Genomic DNA, 19,722 nt, shown 5'->3' on the forward strand with positions numbered 1-19,722 from the left:
AAAAATTTGTGGCAGAAAATAAGGAAAATCTGTTTAGTATTTGTAATTTCTAAGTAAGGTAATTTATTTTCTCTGTTAATGAAATATATCATATTTTTGAGATAATTCTAATCAAATAAGAGTTTTTGATTCATTCCAATAAGATTCTAATGTGTATTGTATTTTTCTAGTATTTAATACCGGCTCTTTATTTCCTCCGGTCACACTGTGTTTATTTACTCAACCATTATTTCGTAATTTAAAGTCATATTTTATCAATGAATTAAGATAAGGAGAGATCAGACCTACCCCCAAATGACTTCACAAATCTACAGCCAGAAGAAGTTCGTGCCCACGCCGCCCGAGAAAGGCTCCTTTCCACTGGACCACGAAGGCCTCTGCAAAAAGCAATTCCTGCTCTACGCTAGTTGTCTCCGTAAAAACGCCCAGGATACGAGTCAGTGCCGCCAGGACGCCCAGAACTATCTGGCCTGTCGCATGGACAATAATCTTATGGAAAAAACCGAATGGTCTAAGTTGGGCTTTCACGACCAGAGCACAAAAACCGATCAAAAACCAACTGAGGCCCAGAAGCAATAGTTAGTCCCATGAAACCGGAACGCAATGTGATGATAGCGGCCACCGGAAGTGTGGCCACCATTAAGTTAGCCCAGTTAATCAATGAGCTCTCCGACGAGAACCTACCCTTTAAGTTCCACCTGAAAGTCCTTGTCACCGAGTCGGCCAAGCACTTTTTTGAACTGGAGCAAATACCAGAAAATGGTGGGTTATCTTTATTTTTAGATCAAAAGGATTATTAATCTAAATCAATCATAAATTCCCAAAAAAAAACTTCAATCGTAACTAGGTCCTTGACTTGATATGCTATCCACAAATCTCTGAAATAATATATAAGTTCTGCGTTCATCTCCCAAATATCAACTTTTAGGCACAAGCATTAAGAATTTCATTATTCAATTCTTACATAAGATAATTTTTGGAGCAGGCCCTTTAATAAATCTTATCTTTTAGTACCCATTTACCACAATCGCGATGAGTGGATTGCCTGGAACAAGCGAGGAGATCCAGTTCTACATATTGACCTAGGCAAGTGGGCCGATTTGCTGGTGATTGCCCCCCTCAGCGCCAATTCCCTCTCCAAAATGGCCACCGTGAGTGACAAAATGGTGAAATTCTTCGTACTCAAAAATAACTTTGTATCTATGTTTATGACAGGGGATTTGCGATAATATCGTAATGTGCGTGGTGCGGGCATGGGACCTTCAGAAACCCCTGCTCTTTGCTCCAGCGATGAACACTCGGATGTACGACCACCCAATAACCCGAGAGCAGATCGACAAGCTGACCAGTTGGGGCTACACGGAAATTCCTTGTATCTCCAAGACCCTTATGTGTGGGGATACCGGTAACGGTGCCATGGCGGAGGTTCCCACAATTGTAAAAGCGGTGTTGGCTGAATTTAAATCGGGAAATTAGTTAAATCAAGAAATTGTTATACACACAGAGTTTATATCGCAGAATATTTTGTTACAATAATTAGACATATACTATGGAATTGGCTATGAAATCTTAGAGATCCACCACCTTGATGTCCTCCAGCGAATTGTTTGCAGATTGGCTGATCAGCGCCTTCTCAGAATCCGTTAGGTTGATAAACTTGTGCTTGGACTTTAGCTCTTGCTGGATGGAGAAGAGTAGATCGGGTGAACATCTTCCCGGTTTCAAGCTCTTCTGTTCTTGCGGTTCTGCGCCGCCTGTGATCTCCATTTTGGGCTCCACAATAGTTTCCATTTGCAACGATTGGCGTTTGCGACGCATCCTCTTAGAACCTCTTGTGATAAGCACCACGGCGGGGGATTCATACGGAAGTGCTTGGATAACTGTCTGTAGGAGTTTTGGTGGCGTCTCCGGTGTTTTCGGGTTCCCGATCACTACATCTGCCTGGAGGGCACTGCGTGCACGCTCACGCTCTTCTTCCCGCTCCCTGGCTGCATTTTTCCTCATCAGTTGACGTGCGCGCTTCTTGAGAATAGCCTGGGCATTGGGATAGTATGCGATGACCTCGTTCAAATCGGATTTGGAAAGCACAAAAAGGTTGGAGTATCCCTTCGATCGCACATCTGCTGTTCTGCGGTCAGCTCCATTGATTCCCAGCAGACTGATCTCACCGAATACGGAGCCTTCTGTTAAAGTGGCGAGTACAACATCACTACTGGGACCACCCATCACTTGGACTTGACCTAGTTTTACGATGTACATCTCTCTGCCAACCTCACCCTTGCGGCAAACAAAATCTCCAGGCAGAAAGGTTACGGCCCTCAGCTTTAGTACCAAATCTCTAAGCAAAGCCTCTTCGCAATCAGCAAACAGTTGCACCTTGGAAAGCGTTTGAATGTGCACGGAGATGGCGATGTCCGTTTTTAGGTTAATGGGCAAAGCATCTAAGATGTTGGACTCATCTGAGAAAATAGAACTTGATTAGTTGAGACATCCAAGAACTATCTTATGTATACAAACCCAAAGTGCGTTGCTGTTCCCACGTAAACTGGAACCACATTTTGACCCTTGACTGTACTTCCTGGGAGAGATTAAGACGTCGCATGTACTCCAGTGTCTCATCTTCCAGCTGGCGATACTCATGCTTGTTCCGTGTGGCAGTCGAGATAATGTCCCTAATCTGACCGATGAGCAAAGCGAAGACAAAGACTCCCATCAGCCAGGCTACCGTCATGAAGACATACTCCCCTTGACGCTCCGGCTTTGGATTTTTTCCTATGGATGTGGCCGTCTTGGTGGCAAATGCAAAACACCTTACATATGGATGACCCTTGCCACTAAAGACCCAGCGATTCTTTCCCAAGCCCTGGTAGTCACTGTAGGCATAGTATAGGGCGGCCGTGATGTGAATCATGTAGAGCATGTAAGTCAAAGTTTTGGCCACTCGAACCTAAAGGAATGGAAGTACATAATTAATGAAGAAATTTAAAATTAAAGTTGGAAACCTACGAAGTGTGGTGACGATATTACTCGATCCAAAAGGCGGAATACTTCCCAAAAGCTCTGAATCTTAAAGAACCTTGGAAATCGCAACCAAACAGCACCAGTGCCCAATTTCAGGTATAGCAACTCAAGTGGGAGAAGGGCCAGAAGATCCAACTGGTATATAAATATTAACTCATTAAATTACTGGGTCATGACAAGGAAAACTCTTCACATGATACCCACCTTAAATTGCAGTTTCCTCATGTAGTTCTTTCTGGTCAGGTTTTTGTTTTTCACCCAAAAACCCTCAAAGAGGTACATAACCCGATGCTTGAAGAAGACAACATCCAGCAGATACACAATGTCAGCACAAAAGTCACAGGCCAGCCAGATGTTGGTGTTCTCCTTGGTCTGGAAGGGGAACGAGGAGCGCAACGGGATGACCCAGGCGTTATAGAGGAAGGATAGCGATACAACGCATAGCCAGGAGATGTAGATTTTGCCCTGGGGATCCAAGGTACGCTCATCATTATTGGCGCCGCACAAACTGGAACAAAGCCACACATTTGACCGTGGAGTATCTGCCTCGAAGAGCCTCCCTCGGTGCGGGGATTGACCCGCTGGCACCAGTCGCACCTTGTGCTGTGGAGAAGGATGAAGACTCTTGGTTGGTGGTGGTGATGGTGAACTGGCGGTGCTGCTGGACGAAGGAGTTGGTGGTAGTTCAATTCGGGACTTGACCTTATTAGCTCTGGCTGTAAAGCGGCGGACCAAATGGCGAACTTGGTCGCGGAGGAACTGCTGACCCTGGGAGTCCAAGCTACCAGCGCTACTTGGCTTGCGGTGCTCCAGGTCCATATCCACATTCATTTCCGTCTCCGGTTCATTAACTGCCACGATCTCGCTGTCATTAATTGAAGGTGTTCCATTGGCTCGCTCATTGCGATCGTCGTTTTGCAGTTCCGGCGATTCGTTGTAACAGATTTGCACATCCTGTTCATCCTCGTCGATAATTGGTTGGGATTCCCCTTGATGCATAGGTGAATTCTCCTCCTCTTCCTTTGGTAGAACCACCTGCCCAGTGGCTGCTGCCAGCTCCTCTGCTCGCTGAACAGCAATCGGATCGGGGACAACCTCGGGAACAGCTCCTGGTAGTGGAACCATTTCGAAGCTCTCCTCAAGCACTCTCCTCACACTATCTGGACTTACTAGAGGCTTTTCATGATGTAGGATGTGCTTGACCAGAGCGTGAGTGGCACCCACATTGTTCTGATGCTCTGTGGAGTCCACGCAACCGATTTTTCCATTCCTAAAGTACAATCTGGAGTAATAGAACCGCGGGCTACCCGGACGATGACGTCTGTGCGGAGTCTTGTAGACATTTATCTTATAGGTGCACTTTTTGACCGGACTGGGACACTTGTTTTCTTTGTTGGCGTAGAGAACCTTGTCCTGTTCCTTCTCCTTCTGCAGCAACTCCTCAGTGGCACTGACGAACTGTTCGATTTCCTTGAGATCCTTGGTGATCTCCTCAAGACTTTTTCTGACCTGTGCCTCCTTTTCACCCGGACTCGAGTAGCGTCGGACGCTTTCCGGCTGCTGGTTAATCACATTTCGCATGAAGGCATGCCGTTCCAGTGTGTCACAGAATTTCGGCTCCCTCCGTGAAGATGATGTGGAGGATGAGCTGCTCTGTGACCCAGAATGGGCGACTGGTGAAGTGGCCATTCGCTTAAGGAGTGGATGATTTAGCTGTACCGAATGGAACTCGTCGTAGGCAAAGTTCTCTAATATATTCGGGGATGACTTTAACAATGATGCACTCGCCTCCGACTCGAGCTCCTCGCTTTGGCGACTCACCTGCAAATGAATGAATGAGCCGCACGTTCAGTCGATTGAGGGTCGGTTTTTTAGTAACAAATAAAAACAAGGCGAACCAGCACGCAAATGCAATAAAAACAACAAAAACGGGGGGACAGTAAGTGTGATTCGCATGGTAATTGCCACGAGACACCCGCACAACAGCGGCTTGAAGTCGCTGGAACGCCAAAAGCTCATCCATCGAACACTCAGCCTATGGAGTATAAACCTAAGGGGTTGCGGGTTCAACTAATCGAGCAGGATTAACTCCTTGAACTCGAGTCCTTCTCAGGATACTTTGAACTGTGACTGATGTTAAGGTTGAAGCTAAAATAGCTTTCAACAGTTTTCTAAAAATAAATACATTTTCCTAATATAAATTAAACTTATTATAAAAACGGGAAAACGGACCTGGTTGGATGCTACTTTAATGAGTCTTTTTCTTTTACTTTAAAGAACTTAAACCGTTACAAGAAATAAGAAATTTTAAGTTTTTTACATTCTGTGTATACATTTTTGGTCAGAGCTAGCCAACTAAACTATGTCATCAATCATCTACATAGCTTTTTCACTTCATTCATCTCTTATGTCGTCATCTCCTACATCTCATATTTCCATTTCATCTAAAATAACCTTTTCCCAAATCCATAAAAACATCTTAGCATTGACCATAGCTTACCTTGCGAAAACGTGCCATGCTGGACATTTGTTGACCGACTTGCCAGCGGACAAGTTCAGTGTCACCGAAGGGTTCAGGGTCGTTAGCCTGCCTCTTGGCCTGTAATTAAGCAGGGAAAAGGAACGAGTTTAGTTTGGTGCGTGTTGCACACGGCGTATGATTAATGTGCTGAGTAGACACGCAAAACGCAATGCACTTGACCTTATCAAGTGTTATCTACTCAGCTTATTGCTTTTGCCTATCCATATGCTCCACGCACTATTGATTTTTCCAGCTGTTGCAGCTTGGAGTGCGCTCTTCTTTGTTTTTCCTCTGGTGGCTATTCTTTTGTTTGCTGATAACGCACCTCAACAGGTGGTTGAAAATTGGTGAAAAGTTTACCTGGACTTTTACAGGTATTTGGTCAGCACGGATTTCTTTTTATAGTTTTGTGGACTCTTTAACTGTGAATTTTTGATAACAGTTGTCAGAAACATACTCTTCCTAGTCCCTGGTAGAATTATTTTAATGGAGGAACTCGATCCTAGTCACCATTCGTCGATGCAGAAGAAGATAAACTGGTCAATGAAAGGCGGGACATCTATATAGTTAGACCAAACAATGTTAACGCAGGCGCTCTTTGCTTGATGAGAATACAGTGGGGCAAAAGTAGGCAAAACTGAACCAATTTTTAGGAATTTAAGTACAGCAAATATAGGAAAGCTAAGAAAGTAATGAAAATGTTCTTAGTTTTTGTTTTCCCTGCTAATGTGTTTTCATTAATGCATTAAAATCTGTGTCATAAATTTAAATTATCATTTAGGAAAGCTTGCAATAAACTTTGAGCTTCTTGCATTCACTCAAAGTTTCCCTCAAAGGAAAAGCTCATCACAATTTCTAGCCAATCCCCAAACAAGCCCAAATAAATCACACCAATGCGTTGTTAAGTTTTCACAATTTTTTATATATTTTTTTTAAATATTCCATTCAGCTCTACATTCACAATTACATATTTGTAATATTGGGTTTTCTTTTGTTTTCCTTTTTAAATTACATAATATATATATTTAAATATATATTTATGTATATAGTTTAAAATGTATGTATATATATATAACTTTTGCTTTCGAATCGAGGGACTCAGAATTCAAATTCAAATAACTTGATGCGATCGAAAGTGGCTAAAGGAGGGAAGGAGCGGGGAATCCCCTCGTTGGGGGCAGTGGGCTGCATGTGTATAAGAAGAGTGTCATACATATAGATACATATATACGTACAAACCTAGAATATAAAGAACAGTTGACTGGAAATAACGTGTTTGTGTGAGTGTGTGATTTTTCACTTCTTTAACTTAGTTTTTGTTTTTATGGTTTATGCTGTGTGTGTCTGTATGTTGGCATGTATATGTGTGTGTGAGTGTTTTCATGTTTATGGTTTTAGTGCATATTTAAAGATTTAAGGTCTTAATTCATTTTTTTTTTGTATGGTTTTTCATATTTTTTTGAGATTTTTTAATTAAGTTTTTTTTTGTTGGTTTCCATTTTTGTGGGTTTTCTTTTTGTCACTTAAAAAATTACATTAATAAAATGTATTTTAAAACTTATGCAGAAAAACGTTGCCCATGCCCGGTGGCTGCAACCGTTTACTCGCTCTCGTCCTCCTCCTCCTCCTCGGAAGACTCTTTCTTCTTGGCCTTCTTGGCGGGCTTGGCGGCCGCCTTCTTTCGCTTCTTGGGCGCTCCCGAATCGGTACCGCCATTGGCCTCGTACTCCTTTACCGCCTTGTTGTACTCCTCCTTCATCTTGATGGCCTTCTGTTCCCATTCCTGTTTTAATAAGTTGAGGAAATATTTCAGGCATTAGTAATCATGCTGGTGGTTATCTGGTTCGCTGCCTCTACTTACGGTCTTATCCTTCAGTCCGCGCCAAAGTTCACCACCTCTTTTGGCGATGTCTGTCACCTTGCTGCCGGGATTATCCTTCTTGATCTGTTCGCGGGTCTCGTTCAGCCACAGCATGTAGGCTGAAAGGGGACGCTTCGGGCGATCTCCACTCATGTTTGCTTCTGGTTTGGCTTGACTTCGTTCAAGGGAAATGTAAGGGCTGAGCTATTAATCAGCTGAAAGGAGAGAAATGAAGGTATTGATTAGGAAAAATCATTATGGAATTATAAAGTAGAGTTTACTATAATTAACTCTCTGTAGAAATGTGTACCTATACTTCTTAATGACTTTCTTAGATAGGAATTAACAAGAAATTCAAAATTTATAAAATATTATGCAAATAAATCCTAAAAGTCTTTTTCACAAAAATATATAAAAGCTGCCCATCAATCAACAAAAATTGATATATAAATTCCTGACTATTATTAAAACTTAATCCCTATTCCCCAGGAACAAAACAATTTGGCTTAATAAAAACGTTTTACTGAAATCATCGACTATTTCCATATGTTTACCTTTTGCTTTCCTGACTCGGCCGATTGAATATTCAATAATTGCATTTTGGGCGGTGCGCAAACAGGCCTTAATTAAATATGCCTGCCTGTTCACCGATGCACAGATACGACCCGGGGCCTTAACCTCGCCCCTCATTTCCACCTCCCACACGCCCACGAAAACCAATGGAATGAAATACTTTTAATACATAATCCTTGCGGCTTTATATAACCCCCTATATAATGGCTATTTATGGCAGCAATATTTCCAATTAATTGTGGGTGTCAATTTCTTGTACATAGCTATGTATATACCTTATGTATTGGCATTTAATTGCTGTACATACCGCAGGGGTCGACGACCCAAAAAGGATATTTCGTTGCGGTGCCAGTGAACCCATGACTTTAAAGCACCTTTTCGCCTTAGCAAATCAGCTGGGAGATGGCATGCAAATGAAGCGACAACGATGACGACGACAATCTGCCCCCCAAAACAACAGCCATGAGCCATGAGCTGCCATGCACTTGACCCAAATCCCGGAATTCAGCGCAAAATGCACGAGAACGAGACATCGACAGGCACAGAAAACGGTTTGCGAGGGGGAAGGAGAAGCAGACGGTGGTAGACGGAGGAGCATAACGACGTGAATTGGGTTAACAAACGACTCACTCGAAAGCGAAGGAATCTGCGGCCTGAGGACCAAAATGGGAGGTAGGTGGGAGTAGCGCATCAATCAGGCAGCCGCCATCGCACATTGCAGATTGCACAACATCCTCGTTTGGCCAGTGGCTGGGAGGTAACCCCCCACTACCCCGCTCACACAAACACAAACAGAGTTGGTACATATATATGCAGTATCTGCGTATCCTGTGTCCAGGAGCAACAGGAAAACGGCGGCAAAATTGTTGCTAGTTCAACGCGGGCACAGACACACGCATCCAGAAGATAGACGGATGATGGCTTCGCATATTGCGGCAACACGTGATGCAGTCAGGATTCCGCACCGTCACACTCCCCCTTGTGTATGTGTATACAAATATATATATATATATATCTTAACGCAAGGAGGGGGTCCACCTAGAAAATCGAAAGCGAAAACCATTTCCCGTCTGTGTACATGCATAGTTGGTTGGGCAAATATATCTGTATCTGTTGTTCTGCGCTGTGTGCTTGGTTTTTCCTCTGCAAACGCGACCAACAAGGTGAAAACATATTCAGCATGGTAAAACATACACAGGGCTTAATGAAAATACAGCGACGGCTGCTTGATTTTACCATCCTCAACAACTTTATAAAGAAAAGTAAGAAAATTGTCATTTATAATAATAGAAAATTACAAAATTATGATTTTTAATTGGAAAAAAGAAAAAAAAAATTATTTAAAGAGTAAACTCTCCTCTTTGTGCAAGAACTTAAAAACGTTTTAATACACACTTTTGAAAGTTGATATAATATTTTATACGAAAGTACTACTTCTATAGAGATTATCTTACTGCTATAAAGATTATCTAGATAAGCAACTATTTCGCAATAGCCTTTCGTAAATTCAAGATCTTCAAACTTAAAACATAGTTCAAGTCATAATTCCCCTAATTATCTGACAACTCATCCATATTGTTAATATATTTTGAAGTATTACGCATACGCAACGTTGGCAACGCGGCACATTACGCATACGCAACGTGTTGCGACCGCCCCTTGTGCATATGGCATAATGAAATCCCAGACTAACGGCAAACAGAACCCACACAAAAGGGACACAAAGGACATTAAACGGAATACAAAATAAGGAGCTGGAAAAACGCAAAGCCTTTTCAGTGGAAAACACAACTGCCATTTTGTCGATCTAAAATTGAAAAGCAGACGTCGACGTAGGCAGCAACAGAGGCAGCGACCGAAGCAGCGACTGAGACAGCAGCAGCACCAGCAGCGACACCAACTGAAGCAGCGACGTTGACGTCAACTGAGAGACAACTGACAACGCTTATCTGGCCAACTGTATGTGTTTATGGCGTGTGTTTTTAATGCCCCGTCCGGAGGAGAGACTTTCCATGCAGCACCACCAGTACAAATAGCAACCACCGTACCACCGAGCCACCGGGGAAACCATCGAAAACCACCCAAGCCACCCAGAAATACCCAACGAAATATTGGCTTGCCTGCAGCAGGAAGCTTGTGCGCAGAACCAGCATTTTAGGGTAGATACTTTCCCAGGGATTTGCGCACTGGATGGCGTCTATGTGTTTTCGCTGGAGAGCACGGAACGCACAGTGGTGACTTTTAACAGGGGAATACATAACCCTGATAATGCCTTCGTTTAATGGTCGTATTTTCAATATCACCCATTTCGCGCAGTGTACAGTACAGTCGGGGCAAAAATCAAAGGGTAGGTAGGTCAGCCATAAACTGAATCATCACAAAAATAGAACACTAGATGGCGCCATGATTGATTAAATCAATTATATATCAAGAGATATTTTTTTATATTTACTAAGTAATTATTATAAGTTATATGTTAAATGACATAGTCATGCATGTACTAAGGTATCTTTAGGATACAAAGGATGTTAATATGTTGGTTTTTGGATAAATTAAAGTTACTAATGCACATCCCTTGAATAAAAACAAGGTTTTGATAATGTAGCGTACGCCATTTAGACGTTTTTAAAAATGGACAAAAGATGAAATAAAATATTTTAAAAAAACGATATGTAAAAAGGTAATTTTACAAGAGTATCACAAAAACCTCAAGCAACATTAAAAAAGGAACGATAAAACCGGAAGTGAATCATGAAATATTTAAGAAAAACAAAAGTAAAAAATTCATTAATTTTGCTACCAAATTGCAATGATAACCCCCAACCAACAGTATGAGAAAAGAGAACTTTGCCTGATATCGCGAATCTGAGAAAAGAGCGGGAAAAGATACGATCGGCTGTGACTTTTGACGGACACCAGCAGAATTACCACCATTGCCATATAGATTAGCCATATAATCGTAGACGTATTCGATTAGGAACCAGCACAAAAGTGGCGCGAAAAGAGCTTTGTAACTGTAAATGCCCCCTAGAAGCTTTGCCGCTCTATCGCGCTCTCCCTCGCCTTATCGGTGTGTGCGTTCTTTTTTCTGGTTGTGTGAGTCAGTGGGGGGACTGAATGACAAAACTTTTGGCGCCATTTTTAGTTTGCAATCGAGAGTGCAGCACGCAAAGCGCTAAAAAAAATAACAACAAAACAGGCACGCGACGGGAAAACGAGAAAATAACGAAAATAACAATCGAATGCCGCCTAGGAAAAGTTAATAGGTGAAAATCGACTGAACCAGGGTCAAGATCCGTCGCGATCAGCAATGATACGTTATTAAAAGAGATTTTTTATAGAAAAACATAGAAAAAAACACGACCTTTAAGTACTAATTAATCATGTAACTAACGGGAAGAAAGCCTTTTGACCACTCCAGATAGCAGGATTAGCTCTGCTGTCCATGCACCAAGTGGAAAATGCCAAGGAAAAGGGCTGAGAACAAGAGAAGCCGCAGATGGCGACAGGTGGGTGGACAGCGGGTGGCCATTTCCCGAAGGTGAGACCCAAAGCCGATCAGAAATCAAGAGCCCCAGCAAGCAGGTGCGACTGAAAGTGACTTGCACTGGGGAATGTTCCACAGCCAGCGGATGAGACAACAAACTACACTGGCCAAACAGAACTTTGATCGTAGAAATAAATGATACATTTTTATAAAATGTGAAGAGTGATAATATTTTTTAAGAATAATTTGGAGCTCAATTCTGCATACATTTACATCTTCATTTGGGAATTTATCTAATTTATTATTTTTTATATTTTTAAATGCCCTTTAAAGTTTTAAAATTTTCAAATATTTTCCCTCATAAAATTTGCCGGAATGTCATAAATATATCATTTAGAAACTGATAACAACGTGCACTCAACATTTCTATCCGATATTTACCCTTCAAAACACTGACTGACTCAATATAATTGCGGTTAACGAATTAATCAAACAATCTCTCGTATCAGCATTCAGCTAAGCACTGTTTTTATCAATTAAAATTTCATCAGTAAAGCAAGTTACAAATAGAAAACAAATATAAATGAGAGGAACTACACCAAAGAAATAAAATTTCTATTTAATTTGATCACCAAAACCATTTAGAAAATTAAAATATTAAACTAATTGACTCAATTCATTTCTCATCACACTAAATGAGTTTAAATAATTTAACAAAAATAAATAAACATGATTAACACTGGGACTAAAACCTCTACTAATTTCATCATAAACGAACTATTAGGCAAACCACAAAACTATCTTTAATCACATGATTTAGATTCTGAAAGAACCTACGATTTACATGTCACACAAAAACCTTGTAAACGTCAATTAATAAGTTAAACACATAACCGAACAAAAATATACATATTTGCGCGCACATGATATCACTTCAATCAAAGATTAATGCCTGACCGACTAATTTGACGGCGAGTGTAAATGCGGTTGGCCAGCAAAAGTGCAGAAATCGTATGAAAAATACTCGTATTGCCCATATCTACGTACGTACTTTGCCTTGTCAGTGTGTTTACTTCACTCCTCTTGGCCTGGCCGTGGTCTGGCTGTTCAGATACTTGTACTGGATACTGGATACTGGGTTTTCAGTTTTCGGTACTGGCACTACTGCTCTGTGCCTGTGAAAATTGCCTCGCACGAACTGAACTGAGACTGAACGAAATGTACTGTGCGGTGTGTACTGGCTGCTACTGCGAGCGTCTATAGGCAAGCGAACTGAACTGAAATTCAACTGAAGCAGCTGTACCAGGCAATGGCCATAGCCAGCCGCCATACAGCCAGCCATACAAGCTATACAGAAACCCAACCAAACCGAACCGAAACCGAAACAGAAACACACATAGAGGCAGGCGTAAGGCAGAGAGAGAGGCGAGGAGTGGTGAAGAGCGAAGGGGAGGGCATACAGGCAGCACAGCACAGCACAGCAAAAGCAAAAGCAAAAGCAAACGACGAACAGCGAGACCATCAAATAGCACGGAGTACGTACGTACAGGCGGCAGCCAAAGCAAAAGTATCTGTATCTGAGAGTCGAACAACCCAGCCAGCCAGCCAACCAACCAACCAACACACAGGGCAAATCGGGGTAGGCGACTGTATGCGAACAGTGGCGGGCCTTCGGGTGTGTACGGCTCATTCGAGGAGACTCATTTGCGTGGTCGCACACTGGTGGGCCCGTTAAATTTGAGGTACAGCGCATGCACAGTAGAGGCACAAAATATTGAAAATACTATTTAAGAGCTATTAAATTTAATTAAGTTATAAGTTAGGGGCTTTAAAAAAAACATTTTAAGATTGCGACAAGAGACAAAACTTTTTGTAATTTTATAAAATTTTAAAAAATACAGTCTCCCTTAAATTGTCTTTAAAATAATCTCAACTTATGTTTATCTCAAACCAAACACTCTAAAATTCAACAAGACGCGCATGTTCCGACTATTTTTGCCGCGACTGTACCCTGTTTGTTCATATAAAAAGCATGGAACTGTGAGAACGAATTGCCAGTAGTATTTGGCGGCGCCGCTTTCCCCTCTCCACTCTCCCCTCCCCCCTCTCCTTTAGTCAATATCCCACAGCTCGTCAAAAACGTCGTCACTGCCGCCCACCTGTACCGCCCACCTCGTCCCGCAAAAATTAAAAAAACAAAAAGCACTCCTATTTCCAACAATTTCTTTTACATTTTGTCTTTCATCCAATTATTAACTTGTTAAAAGTTTGCTGCGAAATAAAAGCAAAACTTTGATTTTTCCAAAAAAAAAAATATATGTTTAACCTAGAATATTGATTTGACATTTACATTTCAATCGATTGAGTAATCAGCTAAACGAATAAGCTCGCACACTACTCAATGCGTTTGCATTTCAAAAAATAACCGTCAATATTTCGCGCGCGCCCTCCATTCAAAATTTCAATTCAATACGAGCACGAGATGTGGACGAAAGCCACCTAACCAAAGGCGAAAGCAATGCCACAGAGCTCTATGTGGGCACCATCAAGTAGTGAGTTGTAGTAGAGTGTATAACCCACGCTGCGACACCAAAAAATTGGGTCGTTTCGTTTATTTAGCAAAATTTATATAATAAATGGCCATCGTGGCGCTCGTTCTTGGCCAGATAATTGAGGCGAGACAATAACGAATCAATCGTAGTGAAGCACTTAACACTCACCCGTATGAAAATGTCGCGTAATTTGCGTTTTAATTGCAGCAAATCGGTAAAATCTGCTCGATTTTTGGTTCAGTATCTGCTATACTGGCTATACTGGCTGAACTGCTGTACTGCTGTACTGCCTTGTGCCTCTTGTTCACTGTATAAAATTTTCTTTCCACTGAAAACCCAAGTCGCTTGAGCGTACGTAGTACAGCTTTTGCCTTTGGAATATGAAATACACAGAGTAGAGTGAATGCCAGAGCCCAGAGCCATACGGCCATACACGCCATATAGCTCGAGTACGACGCAAACGCAGGCAAACTGGGGCCTTTCGTTGTATGCGTGCCGAGTATCTGTGTGTCTGTGTATCGCTCTGCTCGTTGGCACTCACAGATACAGAACGTTTCCCGTGTCCGTGTGTATCTGGCCTGGCTGGCGAATCCACAGATGTATGGGTTGCTTTTCGCTTTGGGTCTGCTGGGTTCGTTCGTTCGTTATATGAACACACAGCACACAGCACAGCACACAGGCGGCAGAGCAGATGGACGGGCATGGGACGGAGAGGGTGGCGGAGGTATCAACGGCAAGAGCGCAGAGTCAGAGCATTGAACATGGCCGCCTGGTCTTGGTCTGGCTTGCCTGGCCTCTGATTCGCTTTGGCCGACGTTTTCTCATGTACCTATCGCCTTTTCAGCTGAATTTTGGATCATTTTATCACTAACATGGGGTGTACTGGGTATGAGAAAATGTTGGGGAATTAGTTATGCATCGAATGGCATTATAAATTTGTTGATTTGTTATCTACAAATGTGAGTTTTAGTGCCTTTTATGCTAAAAACTATTACAATATTAGTGGTATTTCTATTTTTTATTGCCATTTTTTAATTTTTTACAACTGTCATATGGGGTACTGGGTATGGGGCAGTTATGAGAAAATATATAGCCTAATAATGGCTTTTCAATATCATATAAATTTTAATAGAAAATTCATAGTTTTAGCCCTTATATCCCAAAAATATTTTATAAATTAATATAAAAACCTGTTTTTTTTAAATATTACTTTGTATAACTGTGTTATAGGTTATACTAAATATGAGTTTATTTTGGCCATATTTTTATTTATTAAATGGTATTTAAAGCTATAATATTTAGTATCTAGAAACTTACGTATTTGATTATTTCTATAATAGTATCTTTTACTTGAGTTTTGCCAAAGAAAATGTTTTTTATAGGTATAATGTGATGCACCTTATGAAGAAATTAGATGGGAAAGTATAAAAATAATAATTTCTTTACATTTATTAATAAATACAAATTTAAATAAGTAGAAACTGTTATGTTTTCATTTTCTGCCTGGAAATACTTGGTATGGAAAAATGTCGCTAAAATACGAAGATAGGTCACTAATCAGTTTTTGTCATGTTATAAAACAGAGTTGAGTTTTACGGGCTATATAAGTTTCTAGTAAAATGGATGTATGTTTTCGTTTCTAAGGTGCACCTGATACAAAGAATATTTAAGTCTTATGTATAAGCCAATTTATCGGTAATAAAACTATTACGATTTAGTTTATATAGCATTTTAATATATTTTTATGTGTATTTCAAATCATTATCCTGAAAAATATTCTTAATTTTTTTAACAAGACTAGGATAAATTTCATTAGAAAATTATTAGTAGTGGATAGTGGATCAGTGGAGCGTTTTGTGATATAATTGGAAAAAAAAAACGGTTTTTACGATAATCTTGAAATAAAAGCTTAAATATAAAATACATTTTTAAGTATTTGAGAATTTTTAACATTTTTCATGGATTTAAAGGTGGTTAAAGCAATTTTAAACCTCTCAATGTATCCAAATGACAGTTTTTATAAAAAAAAAACAATAAAAATAAATTACTTTTAATTTTCTCATTACAAACAACATATATGTAAAATTGCAATACTGATTCATGACAAAAATACCATGAGATAATAACTTTTTTAAATTATTTATAAAATATTTTAATTTAATAACCACAAAGATTAGGCCGGGTGTAAAATTACAATAATCACACATCAGCGAAATGACATCAGATTTGGTGTTGAAAAGGGCCTTATCTAATCGAGAAAAGTGACAGCCAACCGTTGAAAATGGGGCCATGAAAAAGGGCAACCCTCGAGTCGACCAGTCCTGCCTGTTTTTCGTTCGCCAGTATCTCGCTGTATAGAGCCGTAGAGCTGTAGACCGCAGTACAGCACGGCTGGTAGCTACAGCTAAATACGAAAATACGAAGCGAACGAGTGTCTGAAGGGGAGTCGGTGCGAGCGAGACGGGGCAGCGGGTGCGAGGGAGAGAGGGAGAGGCGGTCGTTCCACATACGCGACTGTGCGCTGTGTGCGACTGTATCTGAATCGGAATCGGAATCTGAATCTGTATCTGCCCGAGTGCGAAGCAAACACAAACAACGCACAAAACCAACGAGCTCGATTCGCTTTGGTGTAGGGTATACGAAATGGCAGTGGGACAATCTGGACCCGGTCTAATGATGAACCGCTCAACGGATTAACCAGATTTCAGATTCCTGATGCAACTACCAGTGATAATTTCGCATTGAGAAAATATGATCTAGCCCTCTTTATTATGGAATTTATTTTACTATCTTTCAGATAAGAAAGGTTGTTAGTATGGTCACCTGAAAGATACACATTGACTAGGCAACAAGCTGAAGATCTTAATGCTTCGAGGAACTATTAAAGTTAAACGATATTTGAATTTATGGTTTCATTGGAAGATCGTATAATCAAATGATATTCAAAGTGTCTGCAAAAATTAAAATAATTTGATTTTGTATACAAAATTATTCAGGTAGTAACAGTTTGCTAAATTAAAAACCCATAAAAGTGACAAACTACCATGAGAAGTCGTTTAAAAAAGAAAAATTGCTCATGTTTATAATATTTTTTGTCAAATAGTTAGTTAATAATAATTGAAAATCAAATACTTCATTATTTGTATAGACAATTTTACTGTCCTTTGATATAATCTATGAACACAGAACATACTCAAACTTTGGAAAGGGCTTTACAAATCTTTTAAAAGCGATCTTTATCCCATCCTTTAAGCACTCATTTGTGGTAGGTAAACAGAATTAGGTATATCATTAATCAAGATCTACATTAAAATGCAAATATCTTTTAGAAACTTTAAGCTACGGTATCCTTTGATGGGACAAACAAGGTAACGAATTTTACAGATCATTGACCTCAACCCAAAGCAGTTCCGGGGTGCCTATACAGAAAGGGGTTGCTGTGAAACGTTCGAGTATTATATACTAAATCCGTAAAATATTATAATATTCCAAGATCCAGAAATAATGCACACTTTTTTAGCGTCGCTCATTGGTCCCACTGTGGCAGTGGGTCGGTCGATTATTATGGTTGTTTGTCGTCTCATTTCAGCCGTGTGTCTGTGTAGCATGGCACACCGAGAGCCTTCCACTGCCATGAAGCCAACGGCCCGACGGTTGATATCGCCGGGGGATGGTGGGTTGAGGGGGGTGTATTGGGTGGGCTCTGATGTTATGTCTCGATGTTGGTTTCAGTTTCAATTCCAGGGCCGGGGGGGAGGTGAGAGACCCAAGCGGGCTGCAGTCGGCGGACCGACGCTACTGGCGGCGACTTTCGGTGGTGGCAATTGTCGGCCAGGAGTGGATATGGAAAAAGGGGTCTCTTGCCGCTCACCAGGAGGAGTAGAGAAAAGGGGGGTTTCGCTTTCGGGAGGAGTATGCAAAAACGAACCAGCTAACGAGCCGAGCGAACAGGCGACGCTTCATCGAAATGGGGACGCATGAGGCGCACATTTGACAGGATGTGGATATAACGAGCCTGAATGCGTATGTACTTGGGTAAGCGAGAGCATTGGAAAGCATTTCGATCGAATATTAGATGCTCTATGGAGTTCTCACTAAAAACGAGATGGATATAGTAGTGGTCTTTAGTATGCTAATTATAAGATGCAACTACAAACTTTCCTACAATCTCTTTATTTACAGATTTTATTTACACAAAACATTGGAACATATTTTCAAATATATTATTAAATATATATTAAATTAGTATATATATCCTTGGAAAGTATACTTATGTTAAAAAGTTTTCTGAAGTTCTTTCTAAAAAAGTTCCCCTCTTATTAATATAATAAATACTAATTAAATAATCAAAGGCTTAAAACTAAACCAAGTTATTAAAACCCTACGTAACATCCTAAATCCACAAGCATATGCAGTAAATACCCTACATAACACATTCTTCTTTTCTGCCACATTCTGCAGCAACTTTTCATCTTGGTAATGGCTTAAGAGTATAGAAGGCCTGGGTCCTTTTTGTGTGCACTAAGCATTCCTGTATGAGATCCTTGATGCCATGGTCTTCCTCTATGCCATATCCCCTGACCCTGCTGCTGCTGCTTACCCGGCTTAGGTTGATTCCTGCTGCCTGGACTTGGACATGCGACATGAGAATATGGAACCTGGCTTCGTTTCGGTCGGTAGACGATTACGAGTACGAATACGAGTATGTGCGGATTGGAGGGTCGAGCATTTTGTGCCTTTCATGGAACTGAAAGTAAGTGAATGTGGCCAGCACACAGACGCATACAGTGCTGGCATATCCTTATGCAGACAATCAGGAGACTGAAGTACTCACAGCAGGATGCAGGCAAACATCCTAGGAACAGGGGATACGGTATAAGGAACACACGGGGCACTTGTTGTTGCCGCTCCTTAACGTTGCATCCTTCTTGCCCATCCTACTTCAACCAATATGCTTGGCATATGGACTAAATTTACTTGCTCCTTGCCTTTTACCGTTACGTTTTACAGAGGGTCTTACTCTCTTCGAGGGAAAATAACTTTTTGGCGCCACTTTTTGTAGGGGATCGTTTAGTTGTGAATATGATGGGGCTAATGAAGTTACGATTTCCCCTTCGAAATTGATTATGTAATAAAGTCATACGCGAAATTCATTAATTTAAATTGCTCGTTTAGTGTGACTGAGTTATTAAAGGGATATGTTCTTTTTTAATTTTGTATTTTTCAGTAGTAATAAAATTCAAGTTTTAAAATTCTTAATGCTGGGATACTATAAAATCATGTGAGGATATTTCCTCTTTAAACCATTTTTTTCCTTCTCTTTTTGATGCTTTAAGTTTTAAGTTTTAATACTTTAATATATTCTTTTTCCGAGATGACTGAATATCCCTTCGAGCAAAATGTGGATTATTGTATGCTTTTCTCATCATCTGGAGATTAAGTATCAGTTAGTTAAGCACAAGATATTGGATGAAAAAAGTAATCCGCTTTTAATTGATCCTTTAAACATCTTCTCCATGCTTAATTTCCTCCTGATATCCAAGTGGGAGTCAATGGCACCTGCATACCACATTCAAAATCAGAATCCATTTTACCTTTAATGCTTTTCGTTCTGAATCAGATTCTGATTCTCTTTCGATTTCGGTTTCTGTCCCGTTTGCACCTTTGCACGATGCTCGTTTCTGTCCAACAGCTGATGACGATGCAT

General features: G+C 40.6%; 4 protein-coding genes across 5 annotated transcripts; 2 read left to right on the forward strand and 2 right to left on the reverse strand.

Annotated features, from left to right (window-relative positions):
• Positions 1-191: 191 nt before the first annotated feature.
• On the forward strand, positions 192-579 carry LOC108113202 (cytochrome c oxidase assembly protein COX19). The gene has a single exon (XM_017223733.2). The coding sequence runs from the start codon at positions 295-297 to the stop codon at positions 577-579; it is 285 nt and encodes a 94-aa protein (XP_017079222.1). The 5' UTR covers positions 192-294.
• An 8-nt stretch (positions 580-587) lies between these two features.
• LOC108113201 (phosphopantothenoylcysteine decarboxylase) lies at positions 588-1,555 on the forward strand. The gene is made up of 3 exons (XM_017223732.2): positions 588-762; positions 1,012-1,151; positions 1,216-1,555. Exons 1-3 carry the CDS (start codon positions 588-590, stop codon positions 1,474-1,476), a joined length of 576 nt encoding a protein of 191 aa, XP_017079221.1. The 3' UTR covers positions 1,477-1,555.
• On the reverse strand, positions 1,490-6,393 carry LOC108113200 (cyclic nucleotide-gated cation channel beta-1). Its single transcript, XM_017223730.2, has 6 exons — positions 6,000-6,393; positions 5,522-5,620; positions 3,226-4,842; positions 3,007-3,156; positions 2,518-2,947; positions 1,490-2,459 (listed from the first exon to the last, which is right to left on the reverse strand). Exons 2-6 carry the CDS (start codon positions 5,546-5,548, stop codon positions 1,570-1,572), a joined length of 3,114 nt encoding a protein of 1,037 aa, XP_017079219.1. The 5' UTR covers positions 5,549-5,620; positions 6,000-6,393; the 3' UTR covers positions 1,490-1,569.
• Positions 6,394-6,443: 50 nt separating this feature from the next.
• Positions 6,444-14,418, reverse strand: LOC108113128 (high mobility group protein Z). 2 transcript variants are annotated; one of them, XM_017223630.2, is made up of 3 exons: positions 14,184-14,418; positions 7,404-7,618; positions 6,444-7,325 (listed from the first exon to the last, which is right to left on the reverse strand). In XM_017223630.2, the coding sequence occupies exons 2-3, from the start codon at positions 7,554-7,556 to the stop codon at positions 7,143-7,145; spliced, it is 336 nt and encodes a 111-aa protein (XP_017079119.1). In that variant the 5' UTR covers positions 7,557-7,618; positions 14,184-14,418; the 3' UTR covers positions 6,444-7,142. The 2 variants fall into 2 exon arrangements, with proteins under 2 accessions (XP_017079119.1, XP_017079120.1); XM_017223631.2 differs by lacking the exon at positions 14,184-14,418 and adding an exon at positions 12,515-12,751.
• Between the last annotated feature and the right edge of the window lie 5,304 nt (positions 14,419-19,722).

This window comes from Drosophila eugracilis, unplaced genomic scaffold, assembly GCF_018153835.1.
Source record: "Drosophila eugracilis isolate 14026-0451.02 unplaced genomic scaffold, ASM1815383v1 contig_90, whole genome shotgun sequence".
Classification (NCBI taxonomy): Eukaryota; Metazoa; Arthropoda; class Insecta; order Diptera; family Drosophilidae; genus Drosophila; species Drosophila eugracilis.

Coding starts and splice junctions, on each gene's coding strand:
- LOC108113202 (XM_017223733.2), top strand. CDS start 295: ATGACTTCACAAATCTACAGCCAGAAGAAGTTCGTGCCCACGCCGCCC.
- LOC108113201 (XM_017223732.2), top strand. CDS start 588: ATGAAACCGGAACGCAATGTGATGATAGCGGCCACCGGAAGTGTGGCC. Junction 763..1,011: donor GGAGCAAATACCAGAAAATG/GTGGGTTATCTT, acceptor CTTATCTTTTAG/TACCCATTTACCACAATCGC. Junction 1,152..1,215: donor CCCTCTCCAAAATGGCCACC/GTGAGTGACAAA, acceptor TGTTTATGACAG/GGGATTTGCGATAATATCGT.
- LOC108113200 (XM_017223730.2), bottom strand. CDS start 5,548: ATGTCCAGCATGGCACGTTTTCGCAAG. Junction 4,843..5,521: donor GCATGGCACGTTTTCGCAAG/GTAAGCTATGGT, acceptor ATTCATTTGCAG/GTGAGTCGCCAAAGCGAGGA. Junction 2,948..3,006: donor TAATATCGTCACCACACTTC/GTAGGTTTCCAA, acceptor CCATTCCTTTAG/GTTCGAGTGGCCAAAACTTT.
- LOC108113128 (XM_017223630.2), bottom strand. CDS start 7,556: ATGAGTGGAGATCGCCCGAAGCGTCCCCTTTCAGCCTACATGCTGTGG. Junction 7,326..7,403: donor GCGGACTGAAGGATAAGACC/GTAAGTAGAGGC, acceptor TTATTAAAACAG/GAATGGGAACAGAAGGCCAT.